General features: G+C 37.0%; 1 protein-coding gene across 5 annotated transcripts in view; it reads right to left on the bottom strand.

Moving 5' to 3' along the window:
• Positions 1 to 1,421: 1,421 nt before the first annotated feature.
• NLN (neurolysin) overlaps positions 1,422 to 10,587 on the bottom strand; it is a 36,237-nt gene continuing 27,071 nt past the window's right edge. For 4 of the 5 annotated variants that reach the window (XM_056514452.1, XM_056514454.1, XM_056514453.1 and 1 more), the window contains 4 exons: positions 7,305 to 7,491; positions 6,152 to 6,280; positions 5,549 to 5,685; positions 1,422 to 2,234 (listed from right to left, as the gene is read on the bottom strand). In XM_056514452.1, the coding sequence (XP_056370427.1) occupies positions 2,100 to 2,234; positions 5,549 to 5,685; positions 6,152 to 6,280; positions 7,305 to 7,491 (588 nt within the window). In that variant the 3' untranslated portion in view covers positions 1,422 to 2,099. Of the gene's footprint in view, positions 2,235 to 4,898; positions 4,970 to 5,548; positions 5,686 to 6,151; positions 6,281 to 7,304; positions 7,492 to 10,587 lie in introns of all 5 variants that reach the window. The other variant, XR_008842600.1, reaches the window with a different exon arrangement.

Here is a 10,587-nt window from a genome sequence, read left to right as displayed (position 1 = left end):
CGTAATTATCGCCAGTACTGTTCTAAATCTGTTGTGCTTTAAATCACCACCTGACTTTTTATCACGACATATTTTTGTCTATAATTACTATACTTACAATTATCTACCTTGATCCAAGACTGCTGATTTATGCAGAGAAAGGTCTCCCTCATGTGGAAAACTGCCTACCAAACGTAAAATAAAAACTGCATTTTGCTTCTTAATAAAGGTTCCATTGCTTAGATTTGCAGATTCATTTGGGGCAATTATACTTAGCAAATTTTTTACAATGTTTTATTATTCAGAGCTATCATTACAGTGTGAAAGAAAAAACCATGTTGATAAGACAGAATCACAAGAATTTTAAACATCTATCAAAAGATGGCAAAATACTGTAAGCAAAAGAATGTGAGGGAAATCAAACCAGGCAAAATTCTTAGGTTTTGGGATAATCTTGTATTCATCAGTTTTCTCAGCTTTCCGTTCTGGCCAAATAGAATAGTGTTCAAGATGTTCTCATGCTTGTGATTTCTACGTATTGCCTTTTCATGACAGCAGAACTCTGGCCTGAAATTGTAACTGACTACAAGACTAAATTGTGTGGTCTGGTAAGACTGTAGAGTTAATCTGTTTTGGCTACAAATAGTTATGATTCCTCACATCTGACTGGTGCAGTTCAAAGATATGTCCATTCAGATTTTCCATTTCAGAAACTAATTAAGCTCATTTTTAACTTCCCTGTTTCAATGCTTTAAAAGAACAAAAAGGCAAAAAATAAACTTTCTCACTTTGAGAAACACAAATTGTGAGAACAGTCCCAATTTCAGGTTTTTCCCCTAAAACAAATGGACAGCTTTGACCCAAAGTACAGAAAAACAGTTTTCTTTTGCTGAAAAAAGTCTTTAGAGTTGACCAGGCATATTTTCTTATCTCACTATTGAACAAAAAACTATAGACCCCTACCGTATTTACAACTGTGGTTCAAATGTCTAAAATGTATCAGATAGTCAATCAACTGTAATAGTAAAACCACAGTATGATATGGTACCTAAAACAAGAAAAGTGCATTTGGATTAACAGCTTTATTTGGATGATGTAGAGTTGTCTTGTAAGACTAATTTTTCCTGATTTTGCAGAAAAATTCCTCCATTACTTTCACATTCCCACAGCTGAAATTATTAAATCTCTTGCACCTTTTTGTAGCATCTCTTTGTGCCATGCTGGAAAGAAACAGGAAGACTTATAATTGGCTTTTATCATTCCCATCAGGGATATCTTATTACCTCCCTTCCTTATTTGTATCTCAAAACACTTAAGAAACCAACTGAAGCCATTTTAATTGCTCAAGTACAGTATTTCAGTACTAGTGTTGATATAATCTGGAAAACAAAGACCTGATTTGTGATCATCAATAGAAAGAGTGGTGGAATAAGTAAAAAGTCACAGATTTTGGCTGATTTTTCCCTTTTTAATTATGTTATGTAAGTATATAAATGGTACAAAAATTTAACATGTATCAGAATTAGTTCTAAAAGTATCACACAAACATCTCTGCTCTAGAGGTATCTGGGGCAGGTTCTCAGTCTTGAAATTTGTCAGGTAGCTGGACTGAATTCAAACAATGACAAAATCAAACACACTTCCTATCCATCATAGACACTGGTGAGTCATCAATACAATAGAGAATAGAGAATAAAGAATAAGAATGAATCTGTTTCTTTTATTGCTGGTTGTATTCTTTTTATCCCCTTCAGTTTTAAAATTAATCCACAAGACATAATTTAAGTGCATCTCTTATAAGAGAAACATGGCATTAACTCCTCATATTGATTAGTATTAACCTAAATAATACTAAATAATTAGTATTATTTCATAACAATTTTTTTTAATTACCATCCAAATTCCTCAGCTTCTGCACATCTCAGAATTTTTTTCCCTGATGTGTTGAATTTTGTAGGCCTATGAAATTTTGTTTTAAAAGTCACATTTTTATTTAAACAGTTTAAAAAATCATCATAAAATGACCCGGTTTCCCTAGAGTGATACACAGTTAAAATGTGAAATACACTGACATTTCCAGTCTTTCCATACTTATATGCCATTACAAAATAATCAGAACATTACTGAACATGTAATCCCTTACTCAATAGGAAAGCTCTCTGATTTGGTTTACGCTCTAAGAAATTGTGTAGCATATCCATTCCATCCAAAGATCCTCCAGGTTTCAAAATGAGGTTTCTGTATTTCATCCCAGCCTGACAGAAGGTAAAGCAGAATGTTAGTATTTCTTATCTTGCCCACTGGCCCATTTTTCTGTATTTGTTGCATATATAAAAATCTATTCAGGATAAAACAACTTTTCTACTTCCAGATTTTCCTAATTCCAAATTAGGATATACCAGGATATACCACAAGTATAATTTAGATCTGCTGGAAGAACTTAAGAGACCAGAAATTTGACCAATTCTAAAGAATCTATTTTTTTTTTTTTGGTTTTACATTGATTTTGAAGCTACAATCACAATCTGTCTGAAGACATTCTATAAAGCATAAAAACACAACCTCCTCAAAATCTTCAAAATTAATGACATTTCTGAGAAAACAAGTAATGAGGAGTTTCTTAACAAGAAGTTGTATTTTAAGGAACATATATATCTGGAGAATTATGGGCTTCTGAAAGATGAGTACAAATGAGAAAATGTTATTTTGCGTGCACAAGTCTCAAATGCTTCTGATACTGAAGAAGACAATTTTCTTCCTTCTAGTAAGTGTTTATACACATATACACTTCCCCCAGGCAACAAGACCACACTGCTTCCTCATGACTTGTTGGGGGTTAGGATTTTTCCTTTGTTTCTTTCTCTCATGGAATTTTGTCCCATATGTTACAAGGAAACAATAACTACCAATATTCAAGAAAACAAAAGAGTGAGCTGGGTGTCACAACATTCCACGGAAGTGGCCCTGGCTGGGGCGGTTTACATCTGACTGCACAGCGAAAAGGTGAGGGGGCCTGGGAGGTTTGGGGCTGGGATTTTGGTCAGTCTAGTTTTGGGTTCGGGAGAGGAGGGAACTATTTTCCATTTTCCCTGCTGCCTGACCGCTTGGAGCTCGGAACCGGCACGTGCACTGCTGAAACATCAGGAGCAGCTCCCCCCAGGACCTCTACCTGGAGCCACTCCCATGCGTTAAACACCAAGATCCTGGTCTGCTGCGGTTTACCTGCACTGTAAGTCTGCTTAATTTTTTGGTTTTTTGTTTCCGAATTGTTTGCGGGTAGGCTGGAGCCAACATGGGGGTGTCCCTGTAGGGGCCACCTTTGAGCGGGAGCCTGGCAATCGGGACCAGCTGCCACCCACCCCTCCTGTCCGGGCCCCGCCACCATTCCCGCGTGCTGCCCGAGCCGCCCCACAGCGCCCCCTGCAGGCGCAGGGGAATCACCGCACCCGCCCTGCCCGGCCAGGAGCCAGCAGCGCCCCTGCTGGCCATGCCTGGAACTGCACCACAGGAAATGGATTAAACTGCAGGGAGGAAGCAGAGCGTCACTTGGGTTTTCTGGGGTTTTGGTCCTTGTTGTTTGTCTGCCTTGTTATACATGTACATACCAGCAAAGAACTATTACTCCTTTCCCCATATCTTGGCCTGAAAGCCCCTTAGTTTCAAATTTACAATAATTTGGAGGGAAGGAGGTAATATTCTGCATTCCAAGGGAGGTTTCTGCCTTCCTTGGGGGACAGATGCCTTTCAAACCAAGACATGACTGTAAAAACAAGCAAAGGTGTTTTTAAGTAATGGGCTTCCGTGATTTAATTGAACTACCATTTGTATTGTCCAAATTACAGCTGGAAAAAATCTAAAATAAAAAATAAATAGCAAGTTAAATAAAATAACTGAAGCATTGGTCACATTTCAGTATTTTTGTTAGTCTGATGAACATCAGCAGCAAATTAATACACTGTTCCCTGTTGTTTACATGTACTTTTTGAGTAGGCTTGAGTCTCTGCTGTTATCCCTTCAGAGCCAAAATACTGCTCAATTCTAGGGACACAAGAAGTTACTTCAGATAACATGCAATAATTGAGGAGTTTGGGTACCACTTAAGTTATAGCTAATTGTGGAGGAATTTTAATACATTCAGTCTCTGAAATTAGGTTGTATAACTGTTGCTCAAAACGGGAGATGTTTAATTCAAAAAGGAAAAAGTAATCCAAATTTCTATAAGCCCTTGTCATAATGCCTTAACCATTTTTCTTCTCTGCTATTTTCAAGACTAGTCTAGTTCTAGATATAACAAAGTACAAGTAACTACAAAAAACATACTGGTATCTACTATTTGTTTATAAAAAATAGTTTGTCCCATTCTGTGGACGCTATCATGCTTATTTGGGTTAAATAAAAGACAGTATTGAAGAGGGAGAGAAAAAGTCATCACAGCTATCCCCGAAGTTATATCAGCATTCACATGAAGTGTTACAATTAAAATGATGCCTTAAGTTTTAGCTTATATATTTTTCAGAATCTCTGCTACTTACTGTATAACTCTGAAACTTCATGTTAGGTGTTAGTAAGGCCTCTTCTCAGGGTAATTAAGACAAAACAATCCCTTCCTAGCTAGAGAATCAAGGACATCCAGTACCCAAAAAGCAAAAACAATGGCGAGGGAAAGGGAGCAAGCCAGGGGGATGAGACTTCATAACCTGGGGCTGTGGTTGGATTATTGACCCAAACTTGTCAATGAATCAAAACTTATGAAAGTGTAAAGACTCATGACCGGGATCCATCTTGGATTTGATTTGGGACCAGGAAACCTAAAAGGTCTTTCCTATGATAGAACTCATCTATCTCATCTGCAGCACCTCAAGTCAAGTCTAATACTATAATCTCTGAAAAACATAGCTAGAAATGGCAGGACTCCTAACCACACTAATCACCCTTTTTTTCTGCTGGAGGTAGAGGAGGCTGGAGAGTTACTCTAGGGAAAAAATAAAATCTAGAAAAAAAAAAAAAAAAAAAAAAAAAAATCAGCAAATCTAGAACCTCTTAATGATCTGGACTTCAAAATGGACCTAGGATTTAAACTGAAGACAAAACAACTTTCACATTACACTGTTGTGACAGAGAAAGCTCAAAATAATTCAGTTTTGTAAATAGCAACTAAATAAAAGGACCATATAGCTGAGGTACTCAGAATGTATTGGAAATATAAAAGAAACAGAGCACCCACTATCATACAGGTTTCACAGCAGATGAAGATGCATCTGCCCTTGCAATGGAGGAATGGTTTTTCAGTCTAAAATTACACAGGAAGGCATCAGACAAGACAACACAACGCCTCAAAAGTACAACAGTATAAAATACATGGTGATGTAAAAATTAAATAAAAAGTGCTCTTAGAAATTTTAAGATGGTTTCTTAAAGTTACTTTTACACCTTTTTTGTTGTTGATCTGAACTTGACAGGTACAGCAGTAGTACTTAAGACGTTATACATAGGGATCATGATGGCAAAAAATGTGGTTTCAGAGATAAAGTGCAACAGAAGAGCTTATCAAAAAGTATTCATCATCTACCTTTGGATTCATTATTCCTTCTTGCTTAAAGCAGCTATAGAAGATATCCATGGAAAACACTTCACTCCACAGATATCCATAGTATTGACCATCATAACCGCCTGCCAAATGTCCAAAAGTAGCTGGCATGTTTGTTCCTTGAAAAGTAGATTAACATGAAGTTACTGAAATAAAATACAGTTATTTCTTTGATGCATACAGTAATTCAGCTATAAATTAATAAGGAATTAACATTTAGCATAAAAGGTCTCAGTATGCCTCAAATTATTGAATATAGTCTGCTGAAAACAAAGGAATCTCCATTTCCCATTTTAGGATACCTGTACATCCAACACAGATGTGACAGGACATCTAAAGTGAAATTCACATCATGTCACTCTAAAATATATCCCTGCAAATGGCTAAGTTTTATATTTACCTTAATCTTCCTTCAGAAGAGATCACTAATATAATCCTAAATTTAAAACAATTATTTCAGCTTCATAAAGTAGATTATTCCATAATAAAAACTCAATTTTATGTATGCCAAGCATAACTGAGAAAGAAAGGCATGTTAGATTTAACCATTTGGGCATGCTGTATAAAAGATTCTTACTGACATACCTGGGGTGGCAGGAATTCCTAGAATCTCCATACAGTACTTAGCATATTCATCTCCTGGATCAACAGACAGCTTTGTATGCAGTGCCTGGTCAACTTTGCTCAAAACAATCTGACGGAGGGTTAGAAGGCCTAATTGAATAAAAAACATTTAATTAACCAGCATAAAAATAGCTGGAGTTATATTTGCATCTTTCCTTCAAAGATCTCAACATGCATACAAAGTTATTAGAATTTTGGAGTTACATCATGTCCATCTGAATTACTTCACTTACAAAGAGTAGAGAAGCATAGTTTCAATAAAGGAATTATCATACTAAGCTCCCTCTTCTTGAGTATTACTTTCTTTATAGATCAAGATATTTTAAAAGCAAAGTTTAATTTAAGCTTTTTTTAAGAAGATACAAAATATGAACAATCAAGTCAGACAAAATGTTCCTTCAGCTATAGTCTGTGCAAGCCACAAGGACAAAGACTTGCTGTTCAGGATAGGAAAGCAGTATGAAATAAACAGGAGTACTTTAATGACAAACTGGTACCATAAATGCGAAACTCTGATTACAAGAATAAAGAGATGAGAGTGATAAATAGTAATGACATGATAGGTAATGGTGTGAGATTACAATCTTAGTTTGGAGATAGGTATAAGGTCTACAGGAATGCTGTCTGGAATATGTTATGTCTGTTCAGTGAATTTGCAAATACCTTTTATATCTGTTAAGTGTTGCATATAAATTAAATGTAGACGATACATGTAGGTATACTATGCCTTGCACAGTGTCTGTTCTGGAGTAGATATAAGATTATGCATTCCACAAAACCACACCACTCCAAAAACCACACCAAACCACCCTCCTCTACCACCACACACACCACCAATTTTAAATGAAAAAAAGCTTATAGCTAAAAAATTTAAATGGAGAGGAAAGGTATTTTAGTCCTGTAGGTGGCCTGGAAAATCAGAGCTGCTACTGCTCCTGCAAAGAGTTCTATCTGTCACCATAGCCTTTTTTAGTGGGGCAACCACACATATAAACCCAGAAAGACAGGGGTAAGTATAGAGACAGAAGAAATTTCATAGGCTTGTTATGTTTGTCAGTTTTTAAAATTGTATACTTTTATACATGTACTGTGGGGAGAAAAGGCAGAACAATACCTGTATTAGCAAGTCTAGAAGCAGCAAGTTTCTCCAGGAGAGTGTCTCCAACATGGGTTGCATCTTTATAATGTCTTGACATCTGCTGTAGTGGCTCTTTTTCCCACACCCAGTTCTCAAACATCTGTGAAGGTACCTCTACAAAGTCTGTTTCCACATTAGTTCCACTAAACCTTGCAAAATCAGTCTAGAAAATAAAAAGCCATTAATTAAATTAAAATATAACATTTCAGATGTCAAAAATTGAAATCACAAAAAAATGAATAATTTGAACAGACCAATAATAAAATAATAGTAATAATTTTAAAATGAAATATAAAGAAAAGAGGAAAGAATCAGTCATAAGACTATTATCAAGGAATAAAGTAGAGTACTCATTAGTTATATACTGCATTATCTACTGGTATAGAACAGTACTTCAATTTTTTAGTATTATGATTTTTACTTTTTAGGTTATGACAGCAATACAAATATTTTCAAGCTGTCTTGTGATAATTTGTAAATTATTATAGATTTTTGTTGTATTACCCCAAAGTAAAATAATATACTTCAATTATGCCCTTTTAAAAGTTTATTGTATTGCAGTCTATTACACTGACTCACAGAATTTACTTAACCAGCTTATTCTACTAAGCTTTGCCATATTCGTTATCATTTTAAATATATGCAGTTAACATATAGGACAATTTTTAAACCAGTAATAGATGGACTGAAATAAATAAATCCTAGCAATCTTATCCATGAAAAGTTTTCAAATCGGACACTTGGATAAAAGGATTTTTCTTCTGAAAGCCAAGCACATTAGAACTTCTAAAAAAATTTATTATCAGCAATAACTTCATGTTTAAGAATCTCTCCCAATACCAATTTTGAAGAAAAGTTTGTACAGTAAAGAATCTTCATTAAAATATACTCAAAATCAAAATGTTTCAAAGAAGTCACCTTTGAAAGATAGTCATTCAAATACACAGAAATTATTTGGTCTCATAGAATCATAGCATAAAAAAGGTTGGAGAATACTTTTAAGATTATCAAGTACAACCGCCAACACAGCATCACCACCATATTCACCATTAAGCTGTTAATCTATGTCCTCAAGTACCATATCCATACATTTTTGAATGCTTCCAGGGATGTTGACTCCACCATTGCTCTGGGCAGACCGTTTCAAAGATTTACAATTCTTTCAGAGAAAAAGAAAAATTACTAATATCCAATCTAAACCTTCTCAGGTGCAACTTGAGCCATTTCCTCTTGTCCTGTCATTGATTGCCTGGGAGATGAAGCTGGCCCCCATCTGGCAACAACCTCTTTTCAGGCAGCTGTAAAGTCCAATAGAGTCCTCCCTGATCCTCATTTTCTCCAGGCTAAATACCGTGAGCTCCCTCAGCCACTCCTCCCAGGACTTGTGCTCCAGATCTTTCACCAGTTCTGTTGCTCTTCTCTGGACTCAATTCAGCACCTCATTGTCCTTTCTGAACTGAGATGCCCAGAACTGGACACAGCACTCGAGGTGTGGCCTCAGCAGTGCCCAGGACAGGGGGACAATCCCTGCCCTGCTCCTGCTGCCCACACCATTGCTGATCCAGGCCAGGATGCCATTGGCCTTCTTGGCCACCTGAGCACACCCTGGCTCATGTTCAGCTGCTGGCACCAGCACCCCCAGGTCCTTTCAGCCACTCTGTCCCAGCCTGTGGCACTGCCTGGGGTTGTTGTGACCCAAGGGCAGGACCCAGCACTGGGCCCTGTTGAACCTCACACCACTGGCCTCAGCCATGATCCAGCCTGTGCAGATCCCTCTGCAGAGCCTTCCTACCATCATTCCATCCTTGTCTTATAATAAGTCTACCTCCTCTTGCTAGCCCAATTTTATTTTTTTTTTCCTTCTCATCAATATACTAACAAAACATTTCAAGTGCTAAAGAAAAAGAATTCTCAGCTGTGTTCTCTAAGACCTCTTGATATTCTTACAGTCCATCATCCACTGGGAAATAGATCCTTACAAGATTACAGGCTTTGGAACATAGTTTCTTGCAGAGTTACCAGAAAAAGCATGCATAATACAGGACCTTGAACAATAACCTTGAACTGACATCTGTGTACATGTGTCACATGTGTCTTCCTCTCATGCCTTCAGAAGAACAACACAAATGGAGTAAAACTTTGATCTACTCTTGTAGGCCACTCACATCCATAGTTGTAGGCTGGCCCTTCTTACTATCCTTGCTGAACAACAACTCTGAAGAAAAGGTAGGAAGCACCAGCTTCGGGGCAGAAATGGTGAAGGAAGCAGCTAGAGCAAAAAGCAAGTAGCCTTCAGATATCTTCATTTACCCATACCCAAGCATATTACACAAACATCAAGACATTTGGTACAAGTTACTTGAAGAGTTTTCCTTCCTGAAGAGCATGAACAAATTCCCTCCATGCCCTGATCTCACTCTCTAACAGTATCTCACTTTTCCAGTATATTACATAAAGTATGAGACCTTTACCAACAGCTCACAAATCTGCCCAATCTCATCCTTCCATAGCATTTAACTGTCAAATCTTAACATGCCTAAAGAAATCATCATATGAAGCAATACAATGCTTTGTACACATGAATTCCAGACAACAGGATGCTCTTATGCGAGACTAGCAAGCTTGCACACATACAAATAGCTATTTACATACAATACAGGAGAGGTGAGCATGGCAGCTGGACACAGGGAAAATGCCAGAGCAGTGCAAGAGACAACTGGAAAGCAGGTCTCTCTGATCTGTGTGCAGTTTCAGAGTAATAGAAGTTCATATGCTTTGCAGTTGTTGGCTTGGCTGCCCTGAAAGGACTCCAAAACACCAATGCACATCCTCACTGGCTGTGAAAATGCTGCAGTCAGTGTTGTACTGTTTTATACCAATGCCAATGTGTTACACTTACAAACACCCTCTGTATTGCCTAGGTTTTATTCCTTGGTTTCTGATAGCAGAAACACCTATCAGAGGGTGAAGACAATAAAATAATAATTGTATTTTTACCTTTAAGATGATTCAAAAATATCTAAGCAAGTCTATCTACTTATTAACTCTTGATTTAATATGTGGATTTCTGTGAGATTTCTGTGATGAAATTGTTGTTTCTTCATTCTGCAGTCCCAGTCTCTAGGATCATGGTCAAGAATTAAAATCAAATGTGGGTCATTTTTCTTTGACTTTATTATTTTGTATTTGTTTATACAGAAGAGGAAGGAAGTGCTACACAAAATCTGAATTTGTAGATAACTGTGTGAATTTTTTGGTG

The sequence above is a fragment of the Oenanthe melanoleuca genome, chromosome Z (genome assembly GCF_029582105.1).
Source record: "Oenanthe melanoleuca isolate GR-GAL-2019-014 chromosome Z, OMel1.0, whole genome shotgun sequence".
Taxonomy (NCBI): domain Eukaryota; kingdom Metazoa; phylum Chordata; class Aves; order Passeriformes; family Muscicapidae; genus Oenanthe; species Oenanthe melanoleuca.
The sequence above is the reverse complement of the archived record's forward strand: the minus strand, read 5'-3'. Positions and strand labels throughout refer to the sequence as shown.